The 12,205-nt window shown below is 47.3% G+C and overlaps 1 protein-coding gene across 1 annotated transcript; it reads right to left on the bottom strand.

Moving 5' to 3' along the window:
* Nucleotides 1–7,507: 7,507 nt before the first annotated feature.
* LOC141696437 (uncharacterized) lies at nt 7,508–8,818 on the bottom strand. The gene has a single exon (XM_074500578.1). The coding sequence runs from the start codon at nt 8,816–8,818 to the stop codon at nt 7,508–7,510; it is 1,311 nt and encodes a 436-aa protein (XP_074356679.1).
* Nucleotides 8,819–12,205: the final 3,387 nt, after the last annotated feature.

Genomic DNA, 12,205 nt, shown 5'->3' with positions numbered 1-12,205 from the left:
GATACACATAGTATATGCCGGGTAGTCATTTTAAGCGTACTGCTACTCTTAGGAACCGGTATCCCGAGCGTCCTGTCGGACTAGACGAACTTAACTCCTTCTACCCTTATTCCTCTTCTAGCATTAGCTCTGTAGAGATGCCTCCCCGGGTTGACCAACCTCAACAAGTTTTAGCACAAACCTTAGTTTTAGGCCCCGGAGGTACCTTATCGAACCCGGACGGGTCTTGGGAGGACGTAGATGAATATTTCGTCCAGTGCCGAGTGAACCCTAAGCCCTTGGGTTTTTATTACCGAGATTTATCAAAGGCGTACGGGGGTCCGGATGGGTTGGGAGGTAGGGAGCCTTACGACGAAGATGATATGAACCAGAAGTTTTTTACCGCCCCGGGGACCCGGTATGAGTGTGGGGCGGTTCACAAGGAGATTCAGGATAAGTATACTGATGCCGAGGTAGATAGTGCTTTTAGGCTCGCATTTAACCATGAGGATAGATACGAGTGGAGATGGCCCGAGGAACATGAGAGGGTGTGTCACAGACCGGAGGGGGGTTGGGTTGGGATTGCCTTAGAGCACCTCCGGGGCATGCGCCTCGGACTTCATCAATTCACCAAGTCTCTTTGCCGGGACATGTATGGGATTCCTTTCACCCAGCTGGCCCCGAATTCAGTGAAGTGGACAAGTTGGTTTCTGGCTTGCTACTATGCCAAAAATTACCTCCCTACCTTTAAACTATTTCACCATATTTTTAGGATCAAGAGGTCCACCTCCCGACCCATATACGAGTTCTTGTTTAGGATAGAGGACTGCGGATATCCTTCCGATAAGATGGTCCTCCCGGTTAGCATGTTAACATCGCTTAAGGGATGGCACCGGGAGTTTATTTTTGTCCGGGGTGGGGATCTGGAGTTCATGCCACTCCATAAACTCGAAATTAAAACAGATAGATTTTCGGTCCAGCGGCTCGGGTAAGCGGCTCTCGCGATGGTTTACGCCTTCTGTGGGGCACTCGGGACGCAATGGACCCGGGATACTTTTAATAGCAATGAAAGTATGCATGTTGCCGGCTGTAAGTCTTTTGCCTTAGCTTTATTTTGTTATTCTAACTTTGATTTGTTGCTTGTATCCGGGACTGATGTTTTGCTGTTCTTCTTTTCAGGTATTCCGAAGCTGATTCCCTATCCCCCAAACATGTCTGCTCTGCTTAAGGATTTGTCGGCCAAGCTGCGAAGGATTGGAGGAATGACGAGCTTGGATTCCGGGAAGAAGAAGGTCGGTGAGGGTGAAGACGTAGCCCGGAAGGTGGCGCCATCTCGTCCGGGGAGGACAACGATTGTGATTAATGAACCCTGGGTCGAGGATGTGCAGCAAGGGGACGCGACAAGGGTCCCAGCATCCCGGAAAAGGAAGAGTGCTCCCTCGGGTTCCGGGGAGAAAGGTGGGGATGTATCTGAGGGCCCTGTTTCGAAGAAGGCTGCTGTTGACCTGGCCCCGGATACCTCGGAAACTTTAAAGGCCCTGCTAACAAGCTTCACCCCGGAGACTCGCCGGAGGGAGCTATTTGAGAACTACGCTAGCACGGCGGAGAGGAAGAAATATAGAAAGGAGCCTCTCGACGACTTCCTGGTCGGGCTTCAGGAGGACATTACTGTTGTAAGCCCTTTTCTTATACCATTATGATATTCGATTCCGTACTTGCCTTGTTTTTATTTTCTTGTATTCGTATCATCTAATCGCGATGTATAATGTTTCCAGGCTAACTCCCGGGTTGCTGGACTGGTTTGCATTACCCGGAGCCTGCAGGCGAAGGCTGATGCTGCCGAGGTCTACAAGACTGAATCTGAGAGGCTGTCTCAGGAGATACAGGAGCTGAAGGAGGGAAGTGCAAAGGAGGCTGCTGCTCATAAGAAATTTCTAGACGAGATCCGGGAGAGGCAGGACCGGGCTGAGGCTTCCGTCCGGGAGATGAGGGTGGAGAACAAGAAGCTGAAGGATGATCTTGCCGCCCGGCCCACTCCCGAAGAGGTTCTGGCTGGGTTCCGGGGAACTCCCGCGTACTTCGAAGAACTGAATGACAAAGCACTGGAGAAGATTCAGATCTGCTGGAATATTACTTCGAAGTATCTCGGCGAAGAGCCTCAGGGTACTATCGTGTGCCCATCACTCCGGCAATGGCACCAAAGATGAAATAGAGAGTCCCTATATCTTTGTGGTTAGTTGAGAACAGCCATCGGACCAGATTTGTCGTAAAATTGAGATTCTTTTGTTTACTTCCTTATCAGAGAAGGGTCCCTCTTAGGGAGCTGGGGCTTATTTTTTGCAAAAAGGGGAAACAGCTTTTTAGACCTTTTATTAGCACAAATAAAAAGCGAGGAAACCGAGACCGAGGAAAGCTTGTCTTCTTGGAGAGGTATATTGAAGAGGAGACCCGGTTGGAGCAGGAGAAAGAAGCTATCCGGGCAATGGAGTCTGGTGGCGGAATGTCTAGTAACATCCCTCCTTCTCCCGGATCGCCGCTCGCGCAGCATCCTCCGATTCCAGAAGGTGATCCGGAGCAGCCTCCCTCTCCTCCTGCCGAGCCTGCAGCGGAAGCTTGAAGACTTTGCCATTTCTTGGCATATAATTTTCGTTTCTTTATTTTTAGTACTGTCTGAACTCAGCCTTTTGGCTAATTTATCTTCTGTAATTTGGATGACTTTGATTTGCACCCGGGGTGTGTTTCCCCGGGGTTGTTTAATGTAGTTATGCCTTTCTTTCTTTGCTTCTTTATTGACTTGTATATTTGAATTTCTAACTTAGGGAGTTAGGAAACTTTTAAAGGACACATGGGATGTGTTTTTGCGGACCCCGGGTTGGGGTAAAAATATTTAACTTGTAGAAGATTTATAAGTACTCATGGGTTGAGTTTTTATAGGACCCCGAGTAGAGGTAAAATTTCATTTGACAGGAATTTTTAAAGGACACATGGGTTGTGTTTTTGCGGACCCCGGGTTGGGGTAAAAAAAATTTAACTTGTAGAAATTTTATAAGTACTCATGGGTTGAGTTTTTATAGGACCCCGGGTAGGGGTAAATTTCCAAAGTACACATGGACTGTGTTTTTAAATCTGAGGGTAAATAGATAAGCAACATGATGAAATTGATTCAAATTATGGAACGCTTAAAGTAGAGTTTTTCATTCATATCCAAAGCAAAAATTACATTCTGGGGTGAATGGGAATAGCGTTTACATCAAAATATCATAGTATAAATGTAGAGGTGTTCCCAGAATGTGCACCTTTCTCTTACTGGTAGAATTTCCTTAGCCGGGTTCCGTGCCAGGTGTTGGGAACCTCGGTCCCGCTGAGGTAGTTCAGCTTGTAAGTTCCCGGACGGAGCACTTCCTTGACTATGTAGGGGCCTTCCCAGTTCGGCTGCAGTTTCCCTTGGTTAGTTGGGTCTGAGGCTTCGGTGTCCCGGAACACTAGATCTCCCACCACATATTCTCTTATCTTGGCCTTCTTCGCAAAGTAAAGCTTTGTTTTTTCTTTGTAGCTTTCCATTTTTTCTACATCCCGGTCTCTTACTTCATCCAAGAGTTCGAGGTTGGTTCTGAGGCCTTCTATGTTGGAGACCTCGTCAAAGTCGACCACTCTATGAGAGGGGGATCCGGTTTCCACAAGTATCCGGGCCTCAGTACCATAGGCAAGCTTGAATGGAGTCTCACCGGTTCCCGTTCGGGAGGTAGTTCTGTATGACCATAAAACCTTCGGGAGTTCATCCGGCCAGTTTTTTTTAGAATCTTCCAGTCTTTTTTCCAAACCCCGGAGTATGGTCCTGTTTGTGACCTCGACTTGTCCATTTCCTTGCGGATGGGCCACAGATGCTTTCCTGTGCCTTATCCCGAGCTCTTTGAGATAGGCTTCAAAATTCGAACCCACGAACTGTGGCCCGTTGTCCGAGATTAAAACCATCGGTATTCCGAATCTCATCACAATTGAATCTATAAATTTGATGCAGTCTTGCTGATTGATGGTTCTCATAGTCTTGGCTTCTGCCCACTTAGTCATGTAATCGATCGCCACCAGCACATAACGAAGGTCTCCCTTTGCTCGAGGGAAAGGACCCATGATGTCAATTCCCCAGACAGCGAATGGGATCGGGGAGAGAACTGACCCGGGGAGGCTTGAACCTTGCTTCGGTACATTGCTGAATTTTTGGCACTTGCTGCATTTTTTCACGTAGGCAACTGAATCGGTGTGGATTATGGGCCAATAGTAGCCTTGTCTGATGACCTTGTAGGCTAAAACTTTAGCGGCTAAATGATCTCCGTAGATTCCCTCGTGTACCTCCCGGAGACAATAATCCGCCTCGTCCGGGTCAACACATTTCAAAGTCGGGGCAGAAAAGGTTCGCCTGTATAGCTGATTATCTTCTAAAAAGAAGCAGGCAACCTTATACTTGAGATAGCGTGCCTTGTTCAGGTCTTCCGGAAGGATCCCGTCCTTAAGATAAGCTATGTAAGGAGTCATCCAGTTGTCTGGGCTACTGATACATAATACCTCAGGCCGATCGGTGCTGGGGCACCGAGCTCTTCGAAGTAAACCGAGCTGGTCAAATCCGAAGTATTCTGGACGAGCTTGGACAGCTCTTCGGCCTTCGCGTTTTCTTCTCTGTTTATCTGCAAGATGGTCGGGTTCGAGATGGTCGCCAGGATTGCCCTTACCATTTCCTGATACCGGGTCAGTTTGGGATCTTTTGCAATATATTCACCATTGGTTTATCTTACCACAATCTGAGAATCACTATAAAGGGTTAAACTCCTTACCCCAAGGGATTTAGCTAACCTGAGTCCGGAGAGGAGAGCTTCATATTCAGCCTGGTTGTTTGTTGCTTTGAAGGCAAAGGTTATGGCCTGCTGAATCGTGAATCCTCCCGGGCTGGAAAGGATCAGGCCAGCTCCGGACCTCTCGGCAGTTCCCGAACCATCAACATGTAGTGTCCAAGACTCTCGGTTGCTAGCCTCCTTTTCTTCTCCGGATTGGAGTTTAAATGTCTCTGGGCCTTTATAGTTGTCCTTGGGACAAATCTGATATTGAACTGGCTCAATTCAATTGCCCAATTGACTAATCTCCCAGAAGCGTCTGGCTTATGGATGATTTTGTGAAGTGGTTGATTAGTGATTACCCTGATTTCCCGGCCTTGGAAATATTGCCTAAGCTTCCTGCTCGAGTGCACAAGAGCCAGTATAAATTTTTCCAAGTTTGGATACCGGGTTTCAGCATCTTTCAGGACTTGACTTATATAGTATACCGGGCTCTGTGAACCATTTTTCTCCCGGATGAGTGCAGAAGATACCGCTCTTTCTCCGGCCGCAATGTAGAGATAAAGAGGCTCCCAGGGCTTTGCTTTTGACAGAGTAGGTGGGTTCATCATGTGTCGCTTGACTTCCTCAAACGCTGTTTGGCAATCCGGGGTCTAGTCGATCAGCTTTTTATTCTGGGCTCCTTTTAACAGCCCAAAGAAAGGCAAGCACCTTTCTGCTAATTTTGGGATAAATCTTCGAAGGGCTGCTAAGCATCCTGCAAGCTTCTGAATATCCTTTTGAGTCTGAAGTACTGTCATTTCCATTATAGCTTTGATTTTTTCCGGGTTGGCTTCTATTCCTCGTTCACTGACCAGAAAACCGAGAAACTTCCCGAAGGGGACCCCGAATGTGTATTTTTCTGGGTTCAGTTTCATGTTATACTTCCTCAAATTATTAAAACATTCCCTGAGGTCCTGGATATGGTCTGGGATTATGACCGACTTAGAGATCATATCATCAACGTAAGATTCCATGTTCCTACCCAGCTGATTTTTGAAGATGGTATTCATCATTTTTTGGTATGTTGCCCCGACGTTGATTAACCCAAACGGCATCATAACAAAAGCGTATATAGCCCGGTGTGTAATGAATGTCGTCTTCGCGATGTCTGCCGGATTCATCTTGACCTGGTTGTATCCCGAGAAAGCATCCATGAAGCTTAGCATTACATGGCCCGAGGTTGCGTCTATCAGCTGGTCAATGTTGGGCAGGGGGTAGGAGTCTTTAGGACACGCCGAATTGAGGCTTGTATAATCCACGCACATTCGCCATTTTCCATTGGGTTTCTTGACTAGCACAATGTTTGCTAGCCAATCCGGATACTTAATTTCACAGATTATGTCTGCCTGTAATAACTTTTCAACTTCTTGGTCGATTGCCTGCTGTCTCTCAGGGGCAAAGTTCCTTCGTTTTTGCTTGATTGGTTTTTGCTTTGGATCTACGTCCAGGCTGTGCATGGCCACGGATTCATCGATCCCCGACATGTCTTCCAAGGACCAGGCGAACACGTCAGCGTATTCCTTTAACAGATCGATAAGTTCCTTCTGGAATGTGGTTTCCATGCCTTTCCAATTTTGAGTTTTCGGGTGGGGTTCCCGGGTTCCAAATCCACCTCGATTGTCTGTTGGGCAGGTTCTACCTTTGTCTTCTCCTTGCTCTCTACAAATTTCTAAATCCGGGCATCAGCGTTGGTTACGCTGTATTCGGAGTCTTCAATCATATTCACATCCAAGCGGACTCTTTTACTAAGGTGGTCTCGATACTTCTTTCTGCTTTGTTCCTTGGGTAGGGACATTATCTTCTTCTATTTTTTGGTTCCGTTTCTGTCATGACCAGGGCTTGACCATAGCATCTCCCTGCCATTTCCCTGTCTCCTTTCAATTCTCCAACACCTCCCGGGGTGGGGAATTTGAGTTTTAAGTGAATAGTTGAGGGGATTGCCCTGAGCTTGGTGATAGTGGGCCTTCCAAGGATCATGTTGTATGAGGAGGTTGCGCTTATCACATAGAACTTCATCATATGAGAGACCTGCCGGGGTGCGGTTCCAAAGATGATGGGGAGATAAATGATGCCCCGGATTGGAATCATCGTGTTCCCAAATCCGTACAAGGGATCTTCAAGACAGGGGTCCATTCGGAGGTGGCCGAGCTCCATCCTGTTAAGTGTGTGCTCGAATACAATATTAGCAGAGGAACCGTTGTCAACTAAAATTCTTTTTACCTCGTTGTTTGCGACACCGAGGGTCACCACCAATGCCAAGTTGTGGTCCGGATCGAGCCCCTCATAATCAGAATAAGAGAAGCAGATTGGCTCATCATCCAGAGTCTGGATCATCATCACATCGTTCTCCCGGTCCGGGCTCCGAGGTGGAGAAGTTGTGCCTCTGAAAACAACATTCACCACATTTTTGCCTCTTTCCATGCCTTTCCAATTTTGAGTTTTCGGGTGGGGTTCCCGGGTTCCAAATCCACCTCGATTGTCTGTTGGGCAGGTTCTACCTTTGTCTTCTCCTTGCTCTCTACAAATTTCTAAATTCGGGCATCAGCGTTGGTTACGCTGTATTCGGAGTCTTCAATCATATTCACATCCAAGCGGACTCTTTTACTAAGGTGGTCTCGATGCTTCTTTCTGCTTTGTCCCTTGGGTAGGGACATTATCTTCTTCTATTTTTTGGTTCCGTTTCTGTCATGACCAGGGCTTGACCATAGCATCTCCCTGTCTCCTTTCAATTCTCCAACACCTCCCGGGGTGGGGAATTTGAGTTTTAAGTGAATAGTTGAGGGGATTGCCCTGAGCTTGGTGATAGTGGGCCTTCCAAGGATCATGTTGTATGAGGAGGTTGCGCTTATCACATAGAACTTCATCATATGAGAGATCTGCCGGGGTGCGGTTCCAAAGATGATGGGGAGATAAATGATGCCCCGGATTGGAATCATTGTGTTCCCAAATCCGTACAAGGGATCTTCAAGACAGGGGTCCATTCGGAGGTGGCCGAGCTCCATCCTGTTAAGTGTGTGCTCGAATACAATATTAGCAGAGGAACCGTTGTCAACTAAAATTCTTTTTACCTCGTTGTTTGCGACATCGAGGGTCACCACCAATGCCAAGTTGTGGTCCGGATCGAGCCCCTCATAATCAGAATAAGAGAAGCAGATTGGCTCATCATCCAGAGTCTGGATCATCATCACATCGTTCTCCCGGTCCGGGCTCCGAGGTGGAGAAGTTGTGCCTCTGAAAACAACATTCACCACATTTTTGCCTCTTCCCGGGGCCCTGTCTTTGTCATTTGACCCCCTTTGAAGATACTGGTTCATGCTTCCCTTCTTTATCTGGTCTTTTATGAACATCTTGAGGGAGAAACAGTTTTCAGTGGTATGGCCATGATCCTCATGATAGCCACAATGCTTATCTCGGGCCCTGTTCTCGGGAGGCGCCAGCAAGGATTTTGGCGGATAATAAAATGGCTTGCCCTTAACTTCGCGCAAAATGTCGGCCCGGGGCCTGTTGAGGGGTGTCCACTCCGGTTCCGGCTTGGGTTCTTTTTTGGTCTTGGGTTTCCTTTCATTCTTTCTTGATTCAGCGTACGTCTCCCGGGGTGGGGTTCCCCGAGACTGCTGAATGTAGTTGGCTTGCCTATCAAGCTTGTATCTTTTGTCTCTCTGGGACGACGAGCGTCGCTCCGGAGACTCATCATCATCATGTATTCTCCTATTCATCTTCATTGACTTGAGGAAATCATTGTCCTTTATGAACTTTGACGCCAACGCGTATGCTGATGCTAGGCTCTGGGGCTCTCTATGAATCAAGTCTTTAACATAGCCTTCGCAGGATATCAGGTGCAAGTTCCTTCGAAAAATGTTCACTGCCTCTTTTTCTTCCAAGTTGGAGAGTTGGTTAACTGCTTCTTGTAATCTTTTGATGAATTCCGGGAGGGACTCCTTGCTTCTTTGCTGGATTGTTTCCAAATGACACATTTGCAGTTCGTTCATCCGGTTGGCCCTGAATCTTTTCAAAAATATCTCGCGGAAGTCTTTCCAAGAGTCCACACTCTAGGATGGAATGCGGTTGAACCATTTCTGAGCTCCCCCCTTCAACGTTGATGCGAAGAATCGACATCTGGTTAGGTTACTGTAATCATAAATATTAGATATTTGCTCGAAATAGTTCAGATGCTCCTCGGGGTTAGCTAATCCATCAAAAGAGTCAAAATTGAAGTGCTTCAGCCCTGATTCTCTGGGAGTAGATTTCAACTTCTTGGTGAACGGGGTGGCTGCCGCTCCTACTTCCATGTCGCCTTCTACTTTTCTTTTAAGGTCCTGAAGGGCCCGGGCCATTTGTTCTTGCTTGGATTCCTTTTCTAGCTCCGAGTCGGAAGAAACATGAATCCGGTGTGCCTTTCTTTTTACCTTTGCTTCTTCTTCCCGGACTCTCTTTTCGATAGCTTCCTGGGCTTTGGCCTCTTCTTCTTTCCGGATTCTCTCACGGAGGGCAGCTCTCTTTATTTCATCTCTGGCATCCTCTGGTGGTTTCTTTAAGTTCTTTGCAATCCGGTCAAAGACGGATCCCCGGAATTCTCCGGACCGTTCACCGGACCGTTCTCGCTGATCCCCTGGGCAGGTCTCAGGTTCGGCATCATGTTTTTCCTTCCACAGGTCCATCGCCGCCTGTATCTGTTCCGGGGTCATGCTTCCCCAGGGGTTGGCGGGAGTCCCGGTGTGCTTATGGGCAGCTTTTTCGATAATTATTCTCTGGTCTCCTGGTTGGAGATTTTGAGATGGAGTCTGGGTTATGGGGGGCCCTTCGTCTAGATCTTCCATATCTCCATCCCTGGGTTGGGGCGGAGGCGGAAAGAAAAAGGCAGAAATGGCCGCTTTGCTCTTTCTCGTAGTCATGGTTATTCAATAGTACTACAAACTCAAAGTAATATAACTTGTAAAAAATAGATCTAAGAGATTGGGAGTGGCGTTCTTACTGGGGGGATGGTATTCCCAGCTGCTGGGTGGGGTAAAAGTTGCGGATATGAACACCACTGGATGGAGGTTCGGCCCCTCCTTCTAGCGCCAATGATAATCCCAAATCACCCTGGGTACCTTCTCCTTGACGGGCCCGGATTCAAACGCCTTTTGGATGGAAATGGCGGCGTCGTGCGGTGTAGCAGTAGGGTGGGAACCTACAAAACAGAACCGGAGGGGGGTGGCATCCCCGCGGCACCTCCGGCGTGAGAATGAGAAAGGGTTTTAAGGAGAAGAGGGGAAAAACAGGAATTATGTGAGTATATTTATGGTATGTACGTGGGTGTATGTAAGTATATGTGTGAGAGAGAGTATGTAACCTGTAACCTTCCTTCTGTCCTCCCTTTTATAGGCCCCCTACTAGGGTTTAGGGGTTTGTACCTTTTAATCTGGACCGTAGGTGTGCTTTTTGGACTATAGGGGATATGGACGCCTGGGATGCGTCAGGGTACTACCAAATCCGGACCGTAGGAACGTTCTGGATCCGGGGTACTTGGACGGTGGTGATGTTGCCACGCGTCCTGGGCCCTTCAAGGTTATGGCTGAGTACTTTCCGGGCCTCTGTTATTGGGCCTGTATTATTATAGGCTATCATTTGTTTCAAAGTACTTCAAGGAGTCCCACCTTGGAGTTAACTCACAGGACTAACCAAGTCAACCCCGGAGTCTCATTCCCATTTGACCCCGGGGTTAGGGGGCAAATCCGGACCGTAGGAACGTTCTGGATCCGGGGTAGTGGTGGCTAGTTGGGCGGTCCGGGCGGTTCGGGCTGGGCCGCCGGCGGGTTCGGTTCACTGATCCCAGACACTGAACCGACACTATCAGGTAACGAATCGGGCTCGGGCCGGGTTTGAACCGTGAAAAGGAGAACCGGATTCGACTCGTGAGTCGTCAATGAGCTCGCGAGCCCGCGAGCCTGGGCGGGTTTGATTCTATATGTTCGGGACTTTAATTACCCATATAGCACGTTGAATTTGGTTCTGTTATTATGCAAATCGAATTTCGCCGGAAAAAGCTTGAACATCGCCGGATTCCATGGCGACATGGCTCGAACTCGCGAGTTATCGCATGAATACAGTCGTGGTTAGCTTAATCGGGTGGTTGGGGGCATGTTGTTGTTGATTAGACGAAATAAACGAGTTCAAACGACTCGTTTTAGTCCCGATTGGACGGTTGGAGTTGTGCCGGAATCTCACCGGAGTCGAAGAAACCACCGGTGTATTTGACGAGCCTGTGCGGGCTGTGCGGGCCGGTCCCGGTCCCGGTTCTTCAGTATTATATTCGTAACCGGCTCGATTGATCTAACAAATTGTGCGGGTTTGAACCGGCCCGGTTCGGTCCGAATAATTACGGGTTTCCGTACGAACCAGTCCCGAATGTGCGATTCAAACCCGCACATTTGGCCAGCTCTAATCCGGGGTACCTGGACGGTGGTGATGTTGCCACGCGTCCTGTGCCCTTCAAGATTATGGCTGATTACTTCCTGGACTCCTGTAATTGGGCCCTGAGCCTCTGTTATTGGGCCTGTATTATTATAGGCTATCACTGCCCCTGCTGAGTTGCTCTCTCTCTGTAATTCTGATTTTGTTTAATGGAATGATCTTTTTGGTTCAAAAAAAAAACATATTGCTTTGCTCTCATACCCAACTGGCCACTAGAGCCGGCCAAACGGTCGGGCCGACCGTGCCGGGCCGAATTTTCGGCGGTCCGGTTCATCAGCCAGTTAATTCGTGAACGGCCCGTAAAGCTACACGAACCGGGCCGTGCCGTGCCGATTTGACGGAAAGTTAACTCTTGAACGGCTCGCGAATCAGGCGATTTTAGCGGTCCGGCGAGTTTGGCGGTTCGCGAATCAGGCGAATAACCGCCGCGTGCTGTTTGTGGTTTGAACTTGTTTGTGGATGTGGTGGTGTCTGGTGTGTACACAGATGATGTGCCTTTTGTTTTCTTTTTTTTTTGTTTTTCTTATGTTTTGCTTTTAACTTTGTATAAACCGACTTTGCATTTTTGTTTTTATTTTACATTTTTTGGATTTCTATTTTTATTTTACATTTTTTATATTGAATTTTTTTTGACAGTGATCACATTTCAATTTTTAATTTTTTAACTTTGTATAAACCGACTTAGGCTTTTTCAATTTTTAACATTTTAACATTTCAACATATTTATTTGATCAAATAAGTGACTAGTTTATTTTTAAAAACATTTTTTTTGTATCTTCAATTTTTCTTTTCAAAATTGTGTTTTTTTCGAATTTATAAAACTAACAACATGTTTATAATGAAAAGAGGACGGTACCTCTATAAATTTATTAATTAAAAAAATGTTACAATTGATTTGAGAGGACTTC

This window comes from Apium graveolens, chromosome 11 (assembly GCF_009905375.1).
Source record: "Apium graveolens cultivar Ventura chromosome 11, ASM990537v1, whole genome shotgun sequence".
In the NCBI taxonomy this organism is placed as follows: Eukaryota; Viridiplantae; Streptophyta; class Magnoliopsida; order Apiales; family Apiaceae; genus Apium; species Apium graveolens.
Note: the sequence above shows the minus strand (reverse complement) of the source record. Positions and strands in the feature narration are given on the sequence as shown.

What these genes read in the sequence shown, in the direction of transcription:
- LOC141696437 (XM_074500578.1), bottom strand. Translation starts at nt 8,818, where the DNA reads ATGTGTCATTTGGAAACAATCCAGCAAAGAAGCAAGGAGTCCCTCCCG.